General features: G+C 42.6%; 1 protein-coding gene and 1 long non-coding RNA gene across 6 annotated transcripts in view; one reads left to right on the top strand and one right to left on the bottom strand.

Moving 5' to 3' along the window:
- CHL1 (cell adhesion molecule L1 like) overlaps positions 1-23,330 on the top strand; it is a 90,226-nt gene that overhangs the window by 20,026 nt on the left and 46,870 nt on the right. For 2 of the 5 annotated variants that reach the window (XM_075574723.1, XM_075574722.1), the window contains exons 1-2: positions 17,958-18,176; positions 19,758-19,916. In XM_075574723.1, coding sequence (XP_075430838.1) covers positions 19,835-19,916 — 82 coding nt within the window. In that variant the 5' untranslated portion in view covers positions 17,958-18,176; positions 19,758-19,834. Of the gene's footprint in view, positions 1-17,955; positions 18,177-19,757; positions 19,917-23,330 lie in introns of those variants that run through there. The other 3 variants (XM_075574719.1, XM_075574721.1, XM_075574720.1) reach the window with 3 other exon arrangements.
- On the bottom strand, positions 15,659-19,520 carry LOC142468307 (uncharacterized). Its single transcript, XR_012788623.1, has 3 exons — positions 19,452-19,520; positions 17,901-18,007; positions 15,659-17,054 (listed from the first exon to the last, which is right to left on the bottom strand). It is a non-coding gene; the product is annotated as an uncharacterized LOC142468307 (long non-coding RNA).

Here is a 23,330-nt window from a genome sequence, read left to right as displayed (position 1 = left end):
TCTTAAGAATCTGCCAAAAGATCGCTGAACCCACGGGTTGCACTCTACAAAATCCATCCACGGGTTGTGCCCAATGGCGATTATTGATGAATCCGCGTGGATTAAAACCGAACAAATCCGTTTGTGGATTTTACACCGCCAGACGGATTGTGGGGAGAAAATGCGAGAAATTCTGGGAAACGGATTCGGGTGTATTCGCCGATCTCTAGTCCCAGTACAATCTCCTTTATCCTTCTGGAATATCCCGTTGTATTTTTCTGGCATCGTCACATTTACACAAAGCATCTAGTTTCTGACAAAATGAGAGTTTGTTTACCTTATAAATCGTGTGAGGAGTAGCGACGTTTTGGGCTTAAGCACAAGAACGGGCTCAGCTGATCCCCAAAATGTTCCTTCTCGTCACCAAGCTGCACTTTAAATAAAGCGTTCAAAGGAGAGAGTGAGTAATGCTGTTTTTCATACTGATAATGCATTTGCTATCACCGATGAAACTGACCATTTTGCTCCATTCTTACTATATTCGGTTTTGTTTCGGGCCGCACATATTTGGGCAAGCATCGATCCTTTGAGATCCCATCTCCTTTTTGTCAGTTCCCTTATACATATTTTACATTTCGGACATTAACTGCAGCTGACTATTCCCAGTGGTGAGGTGTGAGCATCGAGCACCCTTCCTGTGCCGTCCCTTGTGCTCAGGTTGGAGAAATCAGCTGCTCTGTCTGTAAGAGCAGGTGAGGGGACAAGTTAAGCTGTGCTAATGGGGGAAATCATAGGTCCAGATACACAAAGCTCTGTGTTAAGTCAGGGCTCATAACCTCATGTTATCAAAATCCATAACGGACGTTATTTCCCCATGAGACATTGAAATATACTGTGCATATTCTATTAGCATATTTCAGGTGTGCTGTTTTTTTGGGCACAGGCGTCTCTCCACATGTTGTTTCAGGGGATGTATATAGCACTTGGGACTCTTGCATAATAGGTCTTTTCTCTCCCCTTCCCTCTCCACATTATGGGATGGCTGCAAACAGCACTTACCGCTGCGTTAGTGAGCGTTGAAGATACCCGTGAGCACTTAATTCTTAGGGCTACAGCCCCGGTGTCGGCGCTACATGCGCGCCTGCCAGGCTGGCGGCACGTGCAGCTCTATTCCTCGGTCTGTGCAGAGATGTAGGGTGGCGTGACAGGGGCATGGCAGGGGCGTGGTGGGGGGCCCGGCCATGATATCAACCGGCAGGTTTTCGCCCTCATTGGTGTGGCCAGCGCTCTGTCACCAGTTCTGAAGATAGTTTTACTGTCTTTGGAAAAATCTGTCGGCGCTGTGCGGCGGCCAAGGTAGGTAGCGGCCCAGCCCCATTGAGAGGCCGTTCTTGTCCCTGCGCGTGCGCTGCAGCAGACAGCGGGGACCTAGCCTAATACCTGTGACCCTTGTTAATTCAATAGCGGAGCTTTGTGGATCTGGGCCAGAGAACACTATTTCAGAACATGGGACTATGTTACTGGTTAAGGCAAGGCAACTCCAGTCCTCAAGACACCCCAACAGGTCAGGTTTTAAGGATATTCCTGCTTCAGCACAGGTGGCTCAGTCAAAGAGCTTGCATCAGCATAGGTGGCTCAGTTGATGACGCTGTCCCACGCTGGGCACCTCTCTCTTCCTCCGGTGTGGGCCCAGCTTCTGGTTCACACTGGTGGGAGAGAGACAGGCCTAGCAGGAGGCCCGCAGCAGCTGGAGAGAGCTGGGGCACTAGAGGCCTGAGACTATCCCCAAGGTAAGTATGAGTATTGTGGGGGGAATTCTGTGTGTGGCAGGGGGAGAGGGGGAGATGGAATGAGTGAGAGGGGGGTAATTGAATGATAGTGGAGATATGGTGAGGAAAAGAGGGGGGGTTAGAGTGAGAGACTGCTGACGGTGGGGGGGGGGGGATTGAAACTCTAGTCCTGGGCCCTGGAAAATCAGCCGGTGACCCTGCCCCAGTACCTTCTATTGTTATCCCCCTAATTTGTCCGGATTATGTAATTGTTACGTACATGATGTGTACATAATCTTTTACAAACGAACTGTTTCAGCTGTTTCAATATCCAATTAACACCACTCCCCCATGTGTCACTATCCTGTACACATTATACAAGACAGCCCCAGCCCAAAACATGCAGTAACTTGTAACAGACTTTAGAGAAAGCTCCACAGTTGGGTATTGGGCAGAGAAAGCATGCAATGTATTTCAAATTATTTATTTAAAAGCATGTTGTGACAGAAAAGGTACCTAGAGAAAAAAAACAGTGTTTCTAAGTATTTCCTTTTGCTCTAATTATTGACTTAATATCATCCAGGGACACTAAGGGCCTTTAGTGAGACCAAGGTACAAGCTCGTACAAGCTGCAAAGTGACAGATAGTGGGTGAGTGAGAGGCCAAGTCAGAGCTTATGAAATAAAAATTGGCAGGCTATATTTACTAAGTGATGCTACGTCATAAGACAAAGTTAGGAAGGCAGCGGGCACTCAAGAAGTTGGGACCGAAACACTTGGGAGGAATATGTACATTCAATAAAGTTATACTTTTCTGCAACTTCCTGAGTGCCCGCTGCCTTCCTACCATTGAATTCATTCAAACACAGAATGTACCAGAGGATCAGACCACTGCTATCCAAACGGTGAGAGTCGGCCACATTGGGGAAGCTGCTCTTCAATGAACCAATAAGTGACAGTACCTATACATGGGACATATAGGTACAGCAAAGGCAAGGGAATGGATGCAACAAGGAAAGCGTCATGAGCAGTAAAGTTTTTTTAACTTTATTTTATGAAGCAAAGGAGCGATGTTCAGCTTTCACACCGTGTTTTATTCCCCCCCTCCCCCCTTCTCCGCACTCCCCCCCACCCCCCCCCGCAGTATAGTGTGCTGATAATTTTAGTTAAATTCAGCACAGAAAGCCATTAATTGTATACTGAAGGAATTGGGAAGTCCTATTGCCGGGTAGCTCAACCCCAGTCCTCAAGACCCCCCAACAGGTCAAGTTTTCAGGATATCCTAGCTTCAGCACAGGTGGCTCAATCAGTCCCTGCTTCAACACGGGTGGCTCAATCTGAGGCTCAATCTATGTTACTGGTCTTTGACTGAGCCTCTGATTGAGCCACCCGTGCTGAAGCAGGGACTGATTGAGCCACCAGTGCTGAAGCAGGGACTGATTGAGCCACCAGTGCTGAAGCAGGGATATCCTGAAAACCTGACCTGTCGGGGGCTCGAGGACAGGATTCGAGTACCCTTGCGCTGTACGTTCTGTATCAAAACAGAACGGGTTGTTTCTTTTTGTTACAGTACCTGTAGTTGTCTTTGTTACCTCTAATCTCTGAGTCTTCGGACTATATACCGTACCAAGCACATTGTACAAATATCCCATGTCATGGATACAGTAGGGGCACAGCGTCAAAGGATAAGCAGGGTAGAGGGCAGATCCCGCACCACCACAAAACCCCTTACTCACAATCGTGAAACGTGGGTAACACACTGTTAATGATGCATCAACTTGAAGTTGGTAACACACTGTTAATGATGCATCAACTTGAAGTGGGTAAATCATTAACTGTTTGAAGTGTTTATCTCACTATGTGGAGTGGGGTCCGGCGTGGGCATCGAACAATACAATCCTAAGTATTATGGGTTGTTCAGAGACCAGGGGTTATTCATAAAACTGTGGTAGTGTCGGTCAGGGCACAATGGCGTTGAATCTCCTAATGAAGGCAGAAAAAAATTCCGAGCCATAGTATTGCTGTATGATTGGCACTATCGGAGTGTAATGAATAACCCCCATAGACGCCAAAGATGGAAGACGATGGATCTTACCCAAATAAGAGATGAGCAAAGTATTTTCGGGTGCATTTTAACACATGTAGTTAGGTGATCTATGTGGCTATTGATGATTATTAATAGATTGAATTAAAATGTCAATGAACCAATTTTGTAACCTTTCATCCTAATCTTACCCCTGCACCCTTTTTAGAAGCAATACATTTATTTGGTGTCCTTCTCATTTTCATGACAAAACTGCCAGTTTCACACTGTCTATCAAAGTTTTTGCTAAGGACGGGGCAGGTTCGTGGGGTGGAAATCTGAACTGCGTAATTCGTTTGGACGTTTCAGTCAAACTTCGGAATAAATCTTTGAATCTGAGCGAAATTTGAGCCAAAACGCAAGAAAGACTCATTTTCAGTTTCCTTTAACAACAAAATTGGGCAAACATTTTAGTTTGGCGAATTAAAAAAATATAATTTTTGGGAAAAGCTCAAAGTTTTAAAAAAAACCTCCCAATTTTCTTAACCGATGTTAGATATAAATCAGTGTCTGTTAGCACAATATATTTTGTTTTTATAGAATACTACATTGGACATTTACTGCAAATAAAAGATGACTTCTAAATATTACGAATATTCTATTTATAGTATTGTATTATATTGTATGTCTTTATTTATATAGCGCCATTAATGTACATAGCGCTTCACAGTAGTAATACATGTGGTAATCCAATAAATAACAGATAATATAAATAACAGATCATGGGAATAAGTGCTTTAGACATAAAAGTAACATTAAGGAAGAGGAGTCCCTGCCCCGAGGAGCTTACAGTCTAATTGGTAGGTAGGGAGAACGTACAGAGACAGTAGGAGGGAGTTCTGGTAAGTGCGTCTGCAGGGGGCCAAGCTTTATGTATCATGTGTTCAGAATATCCACAGTGCTATTCATATGCTTCTTTAAGCAAGTGTTTCTTAAGGTGGGTCTTAAAGGTGGATAGAGAGGGTGCTAGTCGGGTACTGAAGGGAAGGGCATTCCAGAGGTGTGGGGCAGTCAGTGAGAAAGGTTTAAGGCGGGAGAGGGCTTTAGATACAAAGGGGGTAGAAAGAAGACATCCTTGAGAAGAACGCAAGAGTCTGGATGGTGCATAACGAGAAATTAGGGCTGAGATGTAAGGAGGGGCAGAAGAGTGTAAAGCTTTAAAAGTGAGGAGAAGAATGGAGTGTGATATGCAGGATTTGATCGGAAGCCAGGAGAGGGATTTCATGAAGGGAGATGCTGAGACAGATCTAGGAAAGGGTAGAGTGATTTTGGCAGCAGCTTTTAGGATAGATTGTAGAGGAGACAGGTGAGAGGCAGGAAGGCCGGACAGCAGGAGGTTACAGTAATCAAGATGGGAGAGAATGAGGGCCTGAGTCAGAGTTTTAGCAGTCGAGCAACAGAGAAAAGGGCGTATCTTTGTTATATTGCGGAGGAAAAAGCGACAGGTTTTAGATATGTTTTGAATGTGAGGGGCGAATGTGAGAGAGAAGTCGAGTGTGACCCCTAGGCAGCGTGCTTGGGCTACTGTTGAATGATCGTAGTTCCAACAGTAATGTGGAAGGAGGTAGTAGGGTCAGGTTTGGGAGGAAGTATGAGGAGCTCTGTTTTAGCCATGTTGAGTTTAAGGCGGTCGAGGGCCATCCAGGATGATATAGCAGAGAGACATTCAGAAACTTTGGTTTGTACAGCATGTGTAAGGTCGGGTGTTGAAAAGTACATTTGTGTGTCGTCAGCATAGAGGTGATATTTAAACCCAAAAGATGTTATTAGGTCACCTAGAGAGAGTGTGTACAGAGAAAAGAGAAGAGGTCCCAGGACAGAGCCCTGGGGTACCCCCACAGAGAGAACAATAGAGGAGGAGGAGGTGTTAGCAGAAGAGACACTGAAAGTACGATGGGAGAGGTAGGATGAGATCCAGGATAGAGCTTTGTTCCGAATACCAAGAGTATGGAGAATGTGAAGGAGAAGAGGGTGGTCCACGGTGTCAAATGCTGCAGAGAGGTCGAGTAGTATGAGCAGAGTGTAATGACCTCTGTCTTTGGCAGCATGGAGGTCATCAGTTATTTTAGTGAGGGCTGTTTCCATGGAATGAGCAGTGCGGATTGTAGAGTGTCTAGGAGAGAATAGTTGTTGAGAAAATGGAGCAAGCGAGAGAATACAAGACGTTCAAGGAGTTTAGAGGCAAAAGGCAGGAGGGAGACAGTTCGATAGTTAGAAAGACAGGTAGGGTCAAGCTTGCTGTTTTTGAGTAATGGTATGACTGTTGCATGTTTGAAGTAGGATGGAAAGGTTCCAGAGCAGAGGGAGGAGTTAAAAATGTGTGTGAGCGTAGGGATTATAGTAGGAGCAAGAGGTTTTAGGAGATGGGAGGGAATGGGGTCAAGAGAGCAAGTGGTAGAGGGAGAAGAGGTAGAATAAAATAGAGGTCATATATCAGTAGGTTTATCAAGGAACAGATGCCATTAAAATCAATACCCCTTTACATGTGCAAAGCATCTAATACAATATCTGCAATGTCACCCTGCTTAGCCTCAGTGATGCTTTTTCTATTGTACCTCCGCTGACAGACACATGTAACTGTACGTGATGTACAATCTTTATATCGTTTTGATGCCAGTGATAGTATTATAGAAATTTCGGGTGTGGTCCCGTTATCCAATCACTGCTGGGTATTGAAATACATGTAATTTAATGGTTGTTTACCTAGTTTTTTTTTATCTGGTCCCTTCATATTGAGCCTCTTCTTCACACAGGGCTGCCGAAGGGTGGACATGCGGCTGGGCATTTGTCAGAATGATTGTCCGCAATTTAATTAGCTAAGTGCATTGAAAGAAACTTAGCATATGTCTCAGACATCTCTCTTGCTTCTAGTGCAGGGTACTGCTGGCAGTATGAAGCTGGCAGTATGAAGCTGGCAGTATGGTGAAGCTGGCAGTATGGTGAAGCTGGTAGTATGGTGAAGCTGGCAGTATGAAGCTGGCAGTATGAAGCTGGCAGTATGGTGAAGCTGGCAGTATGAAGCTGGCAGTATGGTGAAGCTGGCAGTATGGTGAAGCTGGCAGTATGGTGAAGCTGGCAGTATGAAGCTGGCAGTATGAAGCTGGCAGTATGGTGAAGCTGGCAGTAGGAAGCTGGCAGTATGAAGCTGGCAGTATGAAGCTGGCAGTATGGTGAAGCTGGTAGTATGGTGAAGCTGGCAGTATGAAGCTGGCAGTATGGTGAAGCTGGCAGTATGGTGAAGCTGGCAGTATGAAGCTGGCAGTATGAAGCTGGCAGTATGGTGAAGCTGGCAGTATGAAGCTGGCAGTATGGTGAAGCTGGCAGTATGGTGAAGCTGGCCGTATGAAGCTGGCAGTATGGTGAAGCTGGCAATATGAAGCAGGCAGTGTGGTGAAGCTGGCAGTGTGAAGCAGGCAGTGTGATGAAGCTGGCAGTGTGAAGCAGGCAGTGTGATGAAGCAGGCAGTATGAAGCTGGCAGTATGACGCTGGCAGTGTGAAGCTGGCAGTATGATGAAGCAGACAGTGTGATGAAGCTGGCAGTATGAAGCTGGCAGTATGATGAAGCAGACAGTGTGATGAAGCTGGCAGTATGAAGCTACTGTAGCAGTATGAAGCTGGCAGTGTGAAGCTGGCAGTGTGAAGCTGGCAGTATGAAGCTGGCAGTGTGAATCTGGCAGTGTGAATATGGCAGTATGGCAGCTAAATATTTGGCTCCCTTTGCTCAGGCTTTGAGAGGGATGGGTTTGCACTGCAGGTTCTGTACATGTCTCTGATTAAAGTCTAGTAAGAAAGCAGGTGGGTAAAGTGCACAATCCCTTAACTTGTATTTGCTATCAAAAAACCCACAAAAGAACAGGATTGAGCTTGGTGAATAATTTGACATCATTTATTTTAAATATCAGCGATTCCTTCAATTATTTGAAAATTGAGGACATGTTACAGGTTCTGTGCTGGTTAAAAATAAAAGTGGCATTGTGAATACAACTGTTAAGTCTTTATATATTGTGTTCACATAACTGGACGAGCAGAGGGAAAAACTGATCTGTTGGTACGACTAATAAATAGCATGAAGTATCCATTTACATACAAATGGGACTAAAAGCAATAATGTAGTAAATTATAAGTACCCGTATACTATTTATGGTGGCTCAGTTATAATGCGAGATCTGTGGGGCATTGTTTCCTTGATGTAAGAGTTTTTGAGACTGTTAAATCCTGATGATACATCTGTTTTTCTTCTTATCACCTTGGAAACTTGGCAGTGAGAAGCTTCTTACTGCAGAGCTTGCATTATGCGGCACAGAATTGCACCTTTCAGGACTGCTATAGCACAAAAAAAAAAAAAACAGGTGAATGGATATGAATATTTAATTGGCTGCAGGAAAAATCCAATTATCTTTTGGATGCCAAATCCTGAAGATAAATCATAGAGGGAATGAGAATGTTGGCGTTAGTAGGCCTAATTTACAGTTTAACGGTCTTAGCAAACATAGCGGTGGCATTTAAAGTTTAGGGCAGTGCAATCACTTATTCTGCAATTAGAGGTAGGCACTGGTCTTAAAATATGATAACAAGGTCTTAGGTTAGCGCCATTGGTTTGACGTAATTTTAACGTATTCTGATATTGTATGTCTGTATAATAATTAGGTGTGCACAATATTTGGAAGTACTGTAAGCGCTGCAATCAGTAGTTTGGTCATTGGAGGAATTGCTGCTTTAATGTGTATTTTATGATCTAGATCAGCCTGCATGAGCTGCAAAATGTCCATGATGATGGGGGCTGATGGGTGGTCCCTCTGGAGTAACTTATCATCAGGCATGCCAAATACATTAACTCTATACATTATTTCCCTTCTTCTCCGGGGTCTTGGTATATACTTAAGAATAGCAAGTAACTTCTGATAGCGTCTTCACATCAGTAGAGCAGGAATTACCGTCATGGCTCAAGACAATCTGTTACAAATGCTGGGATTTTATAGTGTAATCTGGTCCCTATATACACGCTCAGTGTGTGTTTAGCTATTAGGTAGTAAAGTCATTAAATGTATTGAATTATAGTAAAATAAAATAAAAACAGGGTAATGAAATTCCTTGTGGGAAAGAGAAAAAGTAAAACAATAGATGTTAGTGTCAAAGAAATAGAGTGCCATGTATACAAAAATAGATGTGTATATACACCAACTGAAATGGATTAAAGCAAATATAAAAAAACAAATAGCATCAAGCAATAAAATAATAATACATATTCAAAAATACCAAACATAAAAAAGTTAGTAAAAAGTACCTGGTGGAGCCCAAACCTAAGAATATATGTGTGAAAGGAGTTCAAATGTCCATAAAATAAATCCACGTTCCCCAAAGGGTAGCTCTGTGGCTCCTCGGAGATTAGTTTTCACCATCCAATAGAAAACCAAAAAAGTGCTAGAAAAAGCACAGGGAAGCCCTAAATAGTGCAATAAAATCTAATTTAATAGAATTCAAGAATAACAATATACTGTATGTATATACATACATATATACTCAAGTGTAATAGGGTCACAAGCCCTATTTTTTTTTTTTAAATGAAAACATGTTTTACATTGAGAGTTGCCTCTCGTTTTCAAGTATGTCCTGGGCACAGGGTTATGATAACAATACATCGTTACATTAAATGAACCGAGGTTATACATTATATTTATAGACATTTCATGGACAGTTAGGGATAATACATGTTATGGGCATACGTAACAGTTACAGACAAGGTAAAAATGTGAGAAAACTGAAGTCTTGAAAGAACTTAGGCTGCGGTCCAAGTCACTGCTACAGCGCACTCCTCGGCGTGCGCTGTGCGTATAAGCCCCGCACCTCAATGGGGCTGGGCCCAGTACTCACCTTCCCGCTGAAGGTGCAGCCGTGCGGTACTCGCAGTTTTTTTTAACTAAATGGAATTGAGTTCAGAACTGGCGACGGAGGCGTGGCCACGCCCCCACCGGCGGTTCACCCAATGAGGGCGAACCAGCCGCGTGAGGTCATGACCACGCCCCCGCAAAACCCCGACCATGCCCCCTCCTGTCGCAATCTTCCTCTCTCCCTAAAGACCGCAGATCGCTGGTAGCGCTGTGCACGCACCGCCCCCCCTGCCAGGCGCGCTTGTCACAGTGATCACTGGGACCGCAGCCTTAGGCTGCGTCCCCAGTACCTTCTACAGCGCACGCCTCAGCGTGCGCGAACAAGCACCGCCCCTCAATCAGGCCGGGCCCACTACATACCTTGGCGCGCATTTAGCATCCGCGCTCTACTACCAGTTTTTGCAAAGACAGGAAAACTGTCTTTACAACTTGCGACGGAGGGGTGGCCACACCCCCACCGGCGGTTCAGCCAATGAGGGCGAACCAGCCGCGTGAGGTCATGGCCACGCCCCTGCAAAACCCCCGCCACGCCCCCTGTCGCAATCTCCTGCATCTCCCCACAGACCGCAGATCGCAGCGAAGAGCTATGCACGTGCTGCCCCCCCCCCTGCGGGTGCGTGTGCTACAGTGCAGACTGGGACCGCAGCCTTAGCCTGATGGCAACTTTAAGAGTCTCTGGAAGCTTATTCCAGACGTGAGGTGCGCTCATGTGCTGTGAAGGTCGACTCCCTCTGGTTCAGCTGTATCAGCTGTGCACTACCTGCCTAGGTGATGTCACTAGAGATTTGCGGCTCTGTAGCGGTTTACTCATATCAGTGTCAACTCTGTACCCAGGACAGGTATACCCAGAGAGGTAACTCTCAATGTATTACTTCCTGGTAAAATATTTTATAAATAAATAAAACTCTGCAACCATGCATGCATTAGTCCTACGCGTTTCGCAACTGCTTTCGCGCTTCCTTAAGGAAACGTGCATGCATGTATGTACAATGGAAATGCGGAAAAAAAAACATGATGAAAGGGGCTTAATAAATGGTTATGACCCAACATAATATAATTTATCTTGATAAAGTACACTATCAATCCAGAAAAGTAATTGTGCAGGTTCAAGTACGTCGTTTAATTTTATTGTATTTTTATATTTATTGCTATACACATATTATTGATGGAGCTGGTGCTGTACACAGCCACTTGCTTATCCTCACTGCTACTATTTAGGGCAGTATAAAAGACTCCTACCACATGTAGCACCCTTTCCCCCACTCTAAGTAAGATCATATAGCTACCGGTGTACTCTGGTGCGGGTGCATACCTGTGAGGAAGAACAGAAGGCCTGAGATCCCGCGATGGTATAGGGAGACATCAGGACAGGCTATCAAGGATGATTCTTCGATCAGCGCAGCGCCTTCAGCCCAGGAGGATCCTCATAGGCGACTCTTCTTAGTGTTCACACTCCAGAGATCACACCAGAGAGAGTATAACTGGGATTTATTGGGTACATCATAGATATTACAGGTTCCATTCCCTGAAGGGAGTACCCCGGGCTTGGCCCTGAGCACCCCTCCTAACCGTGCACAGCCTCAGCCCACTCCTATCCAGGAGAGACTCACTGCTGCATCCTCAGAGCAGGAAGGGCAGCACAGAACTCACTCCCGGAACCCTTACTCTAACCTCTAGAGGGAAACCTCCTCCTTCCCAGGGCAGTGGCTTGTAAGCCGGCCTCCTATCAGTCATAGCCCGCCTTGTAATACCAGGCTACTCCTGAACTTTATTAGGTAACACCCATATCACAATACGACCAGGCCCTGCAGGGTTTACCAGGACTTACAGTGCTAATGGGGACAGAGAATTAGTAGCCCAAGAGGACTCGGCTACACACAGACTAACTGGCACGCACGTAGATGTCCCGGAGAAAGCGCACGCAACGTGTGTAGGACTTGAGCCTGCAAGGTTGCTGCGCCACACCTTCCTGGTGATGTCCCCTTGGCCGGATGCCGCAACCTCTTCTGTTTCAGGGGGGAAAGAGCCGCTGCTGTTTGGCAAAGCTGACACAGAGATAGACAGCCGGACGCAGAGAGAGAGAGAGAGATGTCCATGACAGCACCTGAGTTAAAATGGATAGAATCTTGTGACCTTATTACACCTGTGAGTGTATTTATTTTTATTCTTTAAGACTAATAAATTAGTGTTGATTGCAATATTGGGGCTTCCCAGTGCTCTTTTTTTTAGGGCATTCTGCATAATTAAGAATGGGTCTTAAATTAAAAATAGCTCTAAAGTGGATGCTTAAACAAGATGTGCTATTTTACATATATACACACCCCAGTAAGCTCATTTAAATACCTTAGGACCAGACACCAAGGTGCTACACCTGTTAAGTCATTGTATTAATGACCCCCACATAAACTGTCTTTTGCGCCAACTCTAAATCGGGGTATTATTTTTACGGGCATTTGCAATGAGTTTGCAATATAATTCTACTGTCGTTACCCAACTCTAAATTGGCCCCTATGTATAAAGGCTTATGGGGGGAAAAGGTACTCCAGGTGTATCAATAGGAACAATCCTATTTTGTTTTGTTTGTACTCAAATGTTATTGCATTTTTAAATGTTTCATAAGGGGACGGGTACAAATGGACAGCTACAATAATAAAAAAAAAAAGTTATACATGACCTGATGATTACAGGAGTCTACATGTCATTTTTATAAAGCGTGAGTCGACATCATTATCAGTGGGCTATTAACGTTAGGATTTGTCACATTTCTAGGAAGAACAACCCACTATACCGGTTGTTTCACAGCTGAAAGACATCTCAGGTAAAGCTTGGATCATTAATATAACCTCCACGGGTCGCAGGTCCTCTGAAATGTAGGGAATGAGTCATTTTGCATTCTTGTAAGCTTTTCCATGGTAAATACACACCAAATTCTGTAATTAACTTGGTCTATGGAAGGTGTTTTCAGATTCTTCCAGGCCAGGGAATATGAGAAGTTCTGTTTTAGCCATGTTAAGCTTGAAGTGAACAAGGACCATCCATGCAGAGATAACCATCCATGCAGAGATAGGTATTAGGCACTCTCTAATTTTGGACTGGACTGCAGGTGTAAGGTCAGGTGTAGATAAATATAGTTGTGTATCATTGGCATAGAGATGATATCACTCTACCATAGACTCTCTTGGGGAGGATACCACCCGAGTCGCCACAAGAGTGGTCCCCCAAAGTCTCCCCACTATGCTTCCTCTTCAATGCTCCTGTCCACTAAGCCAGTGGGGACAGGGTTAAAAGCATCAAGAAAACACAGACACAACTTCAAATACCTGGAGTTTGTCAGCACCTCCCCCCTGCGTCTCTGTGCCTACTTGCTGTGCAGCCGATACCACTTTACCCCAGATTCTCTTGGAGATGATACCACCAGAAGGCAGCCAAATGGTGACAGCTGTTTGCTGATGTTACGTGCTGCTCTGCACAGTCAGAAACACATCAATCTTCTTATCCTCCTGTACCTTATGTTTCCACTTCCTTATAGACTGTAAGCTCCTTGGGGCAGGGCCCGGCTTACATACTGTTACAATGAATGTAAATGTTTGTTATCTTATTGTTTTTCGCCCTCCAACCCTCTTGTATTGCGCTACGGTATATGTTGGTGCATTATAAATAAATGATAATAATAGGTGAAACCAAAGGAGTCAAAGAGGTCACCCTGTGAGAGGGTATATAGAGAGAAGTGTAAGGGGCCTAAAACAGAGCCGTGAGGTATACCTACAGAGTTCCATAGAGGTTGAGGAGGAGTTGGCACAAGAGACACTGATAGAATGGGGAGAAAGGTAGGAAAAACCCCAGTAGAGGGCAGTGCCACAGATAACAAGAGAGTGCAGAATGTGTAGGAGAAGAGGTTTGTCAAGAGTATCGAAAGCTGAGGAGAGGTCAAGAAGAATCAGAATTGAGATTTTGGCAATATGAAGGTCATTAGCTACTTTGGTGAGTGCAGTTTCTGTAGAGTATGCTGTGCGGAAGCCTGACTGGCAAGGGTCAAGTAAGTTATGGGAGTTAAGAAAGTTAAGTATACGTTAAAAAGCAATATGTTCCAGAAGTTAAGAAGTAAAAGAAAGGAGGGAGACAAGGTGATATTTAGAAGTAGCGATAGGGTCTACGGTGTTATTCTTAAGAATAGGTCTAACAATACCTTGTTTAAAAATAGATGGAAAAGTGCCAGAACACAGAGATGAGTTAAAGATGTAAGTGAGGATGGAGACCATGGCAGAAGCAAAAGGTTTCAGGAGATGGAAGGGAACAGGATCGAGGCTGCATGTGGTGGAGGTTGAGGAGAGCAGCAGGAGAGTTACTTCTTACTCTGTAGCTGGGGCGAAGGAGACAAAGGCAGATGGAGGACAATTAGGAATGAGGGGTGTGGAAGGGATGGGGAATTTCTTTGCGGATAGCTTCCACCTTGCACTTGGATTAATCGGCAAAGTCTTGGGGTGTAATGGAAGGAGGTTGAGACTGGTTGAGAAGGGTCTGCGGTCTCAATTCTCCTCCTCACTTTTAAAGCTTTCTCATTGACTGCCCCACACCTCTGGAATGCCCTTCCCCTCAATATCAGACTAGCACCCTCTCTATCCACATTTAAGACCCACCTTAAAACACACCTGCTTAAAGAAGCATATGAATAGCTCCATGGCTGATAATTAACACCTCATACATAAAGCTTGCCCCCCTGCAGACGCACTTTCCGGAACACCCTCCTACTGTCTGTACATTCCTCCTACCAACCAATTAGATTGTAAGCTCTTTGGAGCAGGGACTCCTTTTCCTAAATGTTACTTTTATGCCTGAAGCGCTTCTCCCCTTATGTGATATTTATATTATTTGTTATGTATATGATTGTCACATATATTACTGCTGTGAAGCGCTATGTACATTAACGGCGCTATATAAATAAAGACATACATACATAATGTACATACATACAAGTGCTCTGTACACCCTGCCCAGAATAAAGTTGTCAGCTGGCAGATAGAAAAGAGCTCTCAGCCACTTTGAGAAGAATTCCTCTAGGCCAGTTACCGACTCTGGTATGTGCTTCATACGAAGGTTATTGCACTGGGCTCTGTTTTCATGGTTCTCTTGCTTTTCTTTCAGCTCCAACAGCTGTGACTGAAAGAAGCTCTCAATCCATTGTTGTCTGGTTTGTTGTTATAACTTCATCAAGTTTCTGATCGAGTGAGTCTGTTCTTTCACCAAATGGGATCTTAATCTTAATTGGATCTTAAACCCAATTACTTCTCTTAATGCACTCTGAATTTCTGACTGGAGCATGTCTTTTATATTACCAAATAGATCATGTATATCTTGTTTGGTGGATAATTGACTGCATGCTTCCTGTCCTGAGTCGGACTCTGACTGAGTACGTCCGCGCTGCTTTTGGACTGACGCGGCTGGTTATGTTTCTTGAAATAATCTGTGACTTTATAGTGAGGGTTCTTCTTTTGATGTTTCGGGCCCCCCCTGAGACCTTTAGCATGTTCTTGACAGTCTACTCTGGATGTTGACACCGCTTAAAGCTGCAGTTCAAGCTGCCGTTTAAAAAAGAAATAAAATTGCCATTCAATATGCACATCAATACAATCTACACACTGACAAGTGATTAGCTAAATTGCTGATCGATCCTTTCTCCTGTAACCTATCGCTGAAATTCGACTGGGGGTTCACTAAATGCATCTTGGGTCCTCTTCTGCTGCACTGGCAGAGTTCTGTGAGGAAGATCATGTGAACAGGCAAGCATTAGATTCAATTGGTTCACTGCTGGAGAGGGCAGGGCTCAAAAAGGTGATGCTGTTTCAGAAGGGGAAGAGGATGTGACTTTGTATATGGTTGCTATAGGAACAAACATGCCTGTTACATTAGAATATATATATTTTTTAATTTGAATGCTACAAAAAAAATTTTTTGCCCCACACTTAATACGAACTGAACACTATGCAGAAGTGGTTTTGACATCCTGAGTAACGGGAATATTGTAGCCATGCGGAATCATGCGAGTGCTAGAATGTATCGCACCCTTCAGTGAATATAGCCAGTCCGTGTTGCTAGTTATAAAGAAATATTGCCCATGTTGCATTTAGACCTCAGGGTAGGATTTTTCCTGTTCATGATCAAACCACAATGTGAAAAGTTCAGACACAAAATTAGAAAAATAAGACAGAAAAGTGATGAAAGAATTAGTGATACAGAGACATTGATAAATAGGTTATTTGGATTAGAAGCACACTATTCTGTTTGCTTGGAAATATAACCTAAACATGTCTTTACCTATCTTGGAAATTTACTTTAAAACAGAGAAGCTTGTGCTTGATCTTGTGGTTTGGCTGTGTGCAGTATAATAAAATAATCTAAAGAAAGGACCCTTATGCATTAAAAAAAACCTTAGGAAAACATCTATAAGAAGAAAAAAAAGATTGTGAAAAGGAGCATTCCTTTCTAGTTTCCCATGTCCCCCCAGAACTAATACAGCTATTAAACTTCAATGCTTCAGGAACCAGCCTCCACATGAAATAAGCCCAGTAGGAGGTCTGCACCGGAAGAAGCGTGAGGTTCTAATTTGGCATGTTCTGCACCTCGCACAAACTGCTTTGACTTGGTAGGGTGAGAATGAAACAAATCATTCCAGGTTCTCGTCCAGTGTTTTGAGCTCTCATGATTCTAGGTAGGGAGAACGCTATGTACTTATTTTAACAGGCCTGTCATTTAGGCAAACACATTTATGATTATGTTATGTTATTCTAATACTTTGTGCCATGTTTAATGCATTGCATCAATAAGCATGCCAGAGAGGGGTGAGCCTGGCACCTTCACGAGGGCCGCATTGGACAGCCGCCGAGCAGGCGAGCACATTTGGATATAGAATTTTAAAGCTTGTTGTTACTGTACAGAGCACCAATCACCACAGGCCAAAAGGTCACAGTTGCTGGCTTCTCCACATGGATTTGCGGTGGAGATGGGTGAATGTCCTGGAATGCCAGGGGGCTGAAGACCTCTCAAGACTGAGACGGGCGACGGAGGGCCATTCGGCAGAAGTCACCGCTCTAGATCACGGTTTTTTTCAGCACCGAGCACTGTTCACTCGAGAACTTTTTCAGGTCTTTTGGCCGGAAAGGACTTTGAGAAGGACCTTCCAAAGAAGACTGTCAAGCATGCACTGGATCACAGATGTCACAAAACAGCTGCAATGTGCACTATTCAAAATAGCACATCATCTCGGGCTCCAGAAGGAATAAAAATAACACCTCTTTTTCACATGAGCTATGCAAGACGGGGCACCGCTCTCAGCAGCCTCTGCACACAGTGACACAAAGTAAATATGAGAGGCAAACACTGAAGCAGTGGTTATTACAAAATAAACTAATTAAAGCTGCAGTTCAGTCTTTTTTTTTTTTTTTTTTTAACATTTATTTTTTTACTTCAATAGTTTCATGTGTGCAATCTCTAATTACCTAAAGAACAGTATAGCTGCAGCTCAATTCGTTTTCCATGTATTGATAGGTCGAAATTTGGTGACATATTAAAAGCTGGCATATGTTTATAATCTGCTTGACTGGCAGTGGAAGCTCATGAATATTCATGAGCATTTATGCACTGACATGTGCTAGAGGGAGGGCAGGGCTGACAAAGGGGTGTGCCAGGGCTTGTGACAGGACATGAAGGGGCAGTGCCTTAGCAAATGGCTGTTAAAATAGAATACAAGAAAATTGGTCTTTCAAAGTTGTTTTTTTTAAAACAGAAAATGCTAAAAGTATTTTTTCTTACTACAGAACTGATTTATTAAAAAAGACAAACATACAGGATATTGACTGAACTGCAGCTTTAACATTTTTAAACAAAGCAATCCTACATAGGAAAAAATCCACACCACTAATTTGGTCTAGGTTTTAAAGCCACTATAGACTATGAACAGTTTATGTAATCCTTATCCTTAGACATATGGTGATTAAACTAATGAATATTCAGCATTTATTGTGACAATTCCATATGCATTAGGTTTAGTACTCAGACTCACCTTTATGCTGACTTGGTCAGTACAAAGCTGTAATGCGTAACATAATTACTAAGGCACTACCCTTTTTTTTTTTTTTACTATTTTGCAGAATGATACATGGTGTCTTTGTGCTGGGGAATACTCACATCAGGCCTCCGATGTTCCATGGCCGGAGGCTGCACATTCAAATTACTGTTCACAGATTTATAAATGGGCGTAGACAAGTCACGGAGTGAAAAACAGTCTTTTAGTCCTGCAAAGACACGCAGAGAATACCCAATCATTTGTTTTTCAGAGTGTGTCTCTGAGCAATGTGAAAATGCTTAGCAAGTAGAGAAGCTGGATGCAAAGGATTATTTAGTTATAATAGTTCCAAGGATTTTTCGAAAAGTCATGCAGGGATGTTTTAGGGAGCAGAATAGGTGAGTATCTGGGTTATTTGTTTTACATAGTTATATAGTTACATAGTAGGTGAGGTTGTAAAAGACAAGTCGATCAAGTTCAACCTACAGTATGTTCGAGGCAATCCAAGCAGCTTAAAAAACAAAAACAAAAAAAACTTTTTGTTGTTGTAACATATGCAGCATTTGATTACCTTTATTGAAAATGAATTACCTAAGCTGCCGATTGATTGGTTCTCCGTGATCGATTAGCAAAATCCTGTTTCTCAGGGTTCACTAAATGGCTGCTTTTCAGTTTCAAATGAATCCTTCAGTCAGTATCTCAGTAGCTATAATGTATTCTTACTGTGTATCACTATGGTAACATTATCTATTGTTACACTTTACAGCTCAAACTTCTGGGAATATTGGCAAAATATTATCACAAACAGGAAAGTGTTACAAAGCTCTTGCACTGCTGGGGAGGTGGGATAAACCTGCTGAGGAAATCAAAGGATGCTCAGTATATTAAAACTCATTAAAAATGGTATTAAGAGTTGAATTATAAAATAAAAAAGGTACTAAGTATTATCTAATACTACAGAACTGTTTTTTTTTTTTTTTTTAAAGCACACGTAGAATATTGCTTGGATTGTTTGAATGTAGACGATAGATACTTATCCTATATTTATATTACAGTATTAACGGGGTTAAACCCCCTCCTCGCATTCTTATATTTTTGTCTTGACCAAAAGTTCCAAGGTTTTAAATTAATAATAGATACATCATTATAACCACTTAAAGGTTATTAGACATATTACTGATTAGTTAGCGTTAATATAGCTATAGAACTACAATAACAAGACGAACTAGGCAGCCAGCAAGTGCAAACCTGCTGAGAAGTCAACAGCAATAATGCAAAGCATCCTGCCAGAGAGCTGAAGGGACGGACTTGTTCCAGCCCTAGTGCCAGCTCCCCTTGTGATCGTTGGCAAGTCACTTTATCTTTCTGTGCCTCGGACACCAAAATTAGATGGTACGATTTGACAATAAATTAATGAAATGAGTGATCGTTATTTATTGATTAACTCCGTGCATTACTTTTTTTTCTTTTGGTTGTTTTTGTCTTCCGCTTTATGGATATACTAATGAAAGCAACGCACAATGGCAAATATACAGCACTTTATTACAATGTTACTCGGAGTTATGGAGAAAGGAATTGGAGGGAGAGTGGAAAAGTAAAGAGTGGCTCTGGTGTGAGCACAAAGTATTATATGATGCCATTGAACAGTCTTTTCATAGGATTCAGGAGTCTACCTTGTTTGATCTCAAACATTCTGTGCTTGAACAGCTGAGGAGACACAAAAGACAATTCAGGGGAAAAGTTAAACAATGAATGTTTCTATTACATATGTTACAATGCTCTCCTGTGTTATTCGTTTTTGTTTTAATCAATAATAACATTTTTATTATTTATATAAAAGAGTCGTGTTCCCCCAACGGCTTTTGCTTTGTATTTCTCTTTCCTTTTTTGTTATACTGCAGTGTTCTTTCCCTCGGGCACTCAGAGGACTGGGGGCTATTTCCTGACATTGATCTAACATTGTGACCGCTTCTTCTCAGGCCGGCAGGTGGAACTACTTCCACTCATTGACCGAGACTGGAAGACTCTCTTCTCTGGGAATCTCCACACTGGGAAGATGCTTTTCCAATGGATACAAGGTCTTTGCTGTCTTCTTCCTTTTTTAAGCTGCTTGAAGGCTGCAGAAATCCCACTTTTAGGTAAGTTGTTCTTTCTTAGTTGTACACTGTTGTTACCTTTTTGTGGTGTATTGTCGGGAGAGTGTGTGCTTGATCAAGAAGCAGGCAGGGGTCACTCACAGCACTTTATCCATCCTCAGCCACATGCAGCACAGCAACTTGTTACAAAACTGAACCTGATAACAACTTTCTGTATTCAACAGCACACAAGTATATCAGTGTATATCAGGTAAAATGCACACGCATTTTATATATATATATATATATATATATATATATATATATATATATATATATATATATATCAACTGTAAATATTACTGTATATTCATTTGCATGTCTTAGACAGGTCTGCAACCCTGTCTTTCACCATTATCGCCCAGCACACAGCACTTCCACTGCAGCAAGGGATTCTGGGAAATGGCATGCAATTGAGCACACAGTGCCACCTTTTATCTCAAGCTCACATTACATGAACAACCCTTAGCCAATGCATGCTGCTTTAGACACAGCTTTTAAGCAAGGGCTTGGGAGATGCAAAGCCAGTAAACCCACTCACAGACATGTTTCAACCTTGATGGGTATCATCAGTGTGAGGTTGGTTGCTGGTATTTGCTGGTTTGAGATTAAGAGTAGGTAATCACCACACTTATTAAGGTTATGGTGGGTTAAAAAAAAGTGTCTAAAGCAGCATGCATTGGCTAAGGGTTGTTCATGTAATGTGAGCTTGAGATAAAAGGTGACACTGTATGCCCATTTGCATGTCATTTCCCAGTGTCCCTTGCTGCAGTGGAAGTGCTGTGTGCTGGGTGATAATGGTGAAAGACAGGGTTGCAGACCTGTCTAAGACATGCAAATGAATATACAGTAATATTTACAGTTGCTATATGCTATACTGTGGAGGGTTTTTGTCACTTTTTTTACCCACCATAACCTTAATATATATATATATATATATATATATATATATATATATATATATATATATATACATATATATATATATACAAAACAGACAAATTATGAAGTAGCACCTCTATATAAAACTGACTAATAAAAAGGACCGGTAAAGCTAATCATGAAAGGTGCTTGGTGGGGTGGCTAGATATAGACTTATACACAATGATATAGACTAAAAAATGTATAGCAATATAAAAACTAAATCCCTACTTGTAATGGGATTAAAAATACCTACATATAGATATTAAAATATGTTAGCAAAAATGTATTATCACAAAAAATGAAAAAAGTGAAAAAGTAAAAAATAATAAAAAATGAAAAAATATAAAAAATATAAAAAACCTTGAGTATTAAAAGTCCTGTTCCAAGGATATTTGCACCAGATTCCTGCAGCCAGTTTCAAAGGGATCACCAGTCCCTAACCATATCTGAAAAAAAGAAAAGAAAAAATCAGGCGCACACCTAGTGCATTAACATAATAAAATTTGTATTTCAAGGAACATAAAATCTTTCAAATGCCCACTCACAAAGGTAAAGCGATAAATAGCATGTATGAGATTGGCTCTCATGTGCCGTCAGCTTAGTCCTCTCAGTGCGGCTCCAGGTACTGGCGTCGTCACGTTACTCTCCTCGTGTGGCCGGTGAACCGGTGAACCGGAAGCGGAAGCTCGCACTCAGTGATCGGCTGGAAGGAGTCCCTCCAGACAGCAATGCCCTCCAAGTCCTCTATGGTTGAATTAGGGCCATGTGGTACACACAGGGGAATCAGTCTCTGGCAGCAAGTAACCACAATGCTCGTGGGCAAATGGCGGTCGCAATCTAGTCACGTCCTACGCGTTTCGTCATTGATGATGACTTCTTCCCCTGAAGATGACGAAACGCGTAGGGCGTGACTAGAATGCGACCGCCATTTGCCCACGAGCATTGTGGTTACTTGCTGCCAGAGACTGATTCCCCTGTGTGTACCACACGGCCCTAATTCAACCATAGAGGACTTGGAGGGCATTGCTGTCTGGAGGGACTCCTTCCAGCCGAACACTGAGTGCGAGCTTCCGCTTCCGGTTCACGGGCTACACGAGGAGAGTCACGTGACGACGCCAGTACCTGGAGCCGCACTGAGAGGACTAAGCTGACGGCACATGAGAGCCAATCTCATACCTGCTATTTATCGCTTTACCTTTGTGAGTGGGCATTTGAAAGATTTTATGTTCCTTGAAATACAAATTTTATTATGTTAATGCACTAGGTGTGCGCCTGATTTTTCTTTTCTTTTTTTCATATATATAAACAAATACTCTATACCGTTCTGTGGCTAACTAAATGCTTTTATTTGTGCGAGCTTTCGAGATAAATGATCTCTTCTTCGGACGATGTTACAATGGATAAAACAAGAAAAGTTTTACTTTAAAACTGTCTGGAATGTTATCTATGGATGAAACCTATCCCTCCCCCCTATGCAGTATGCGATTTATGACTTTAATGTAGGTGTTAAATGGTTCCTGAATGTTTGTGATGTAAGAGTGTTTGTGAGTACTGTATGTGTGTAAGCTCAGCTAACACGGTACAGATACCTGTACGTATGTGTGTGTGTATTGTCTTCCTCCATGAGATATTCCTTTAACTCAATGATTGGGTAGATCTAGTGTACACTTGTATAAACTTTTTAATAGCCCCCTCTTACCCGAAAAGTTTGCGTTTCCTTCTTCAGACAGCATTCTTGACCACTTGGATCATTGGGGATCACTGGTAGCCGTGTTTTCAGTACACAAAAGTTGGACACACCCACATATTCTCAGAACCCCAGAGGGAGGAAGCTAGGCATGCAGCCGAGAAAGAATGTATACAACAAACAAATCAGGGGAACCTGGAAACACTCCAACGCCGTTTCGTGCCTAAATAGCACTTAATCGGTGAGTTAGCAATGTGTAGAGAGAAACACAACCAGGGCAGAACAATAAGACAAATCAAATGTTCTCTCAGCATGTTAAAGCTCCCGCCACGGATACACAACCCTTGCATAAATATATCTTCTATTCAGAAGAATCCAAGTGAACTATTGGCAGTTGTAGAACCTGAGAACCATTTGGGGGTGGGGGTGGGGTGGGGGTGAGAATAAGAAAAGGTTTAAAACAGGGAGTGGGCATCAATCCCCTCCCTAATCTTGCAAATTTTCACAAATAATGTAATGAAAAGCCTGTGAACATTATTTAAAAAATAATTACACTGTATTAAGGCATCAATCATTTAGCTTTAACTCATTAAAAATATGGCCGCCATTAGTTTCATTTGATTAAATTTCATTCGTTTTAATTATGATAAGCATCAACCACGCTGAAGGATTACGTTATCTTAAAAAAAAGTTTCTTTTTATTAATTTCTGCTTGTAAGAATCTGGACAGGTGGAGTCGGTAAGAACGTCTCCAACTTTTCAGAGTGTAATTCATGACGAATGTTTGTTCCCAGGAATCACACAAA

The sequence above is a fragment of the Ascaphus truei genome, chromosome 17 (genome assembly GCF_040206685.1).
Source record: "Ascaphus truei isolate aAscTru1 chromosome 17, aAscTru1.hap1, whole genome shotgun sequence".
NCBI lineage: Eukaryota > Metazoa > Chordata > Amphibia > Anura > Ascaphidae > Ascaphus > Ascaphus truei.
Note: the sequence above shows the minus strand (reverse complement) of the source record. Positions and strands in the feature narration are given on the sequence as shown.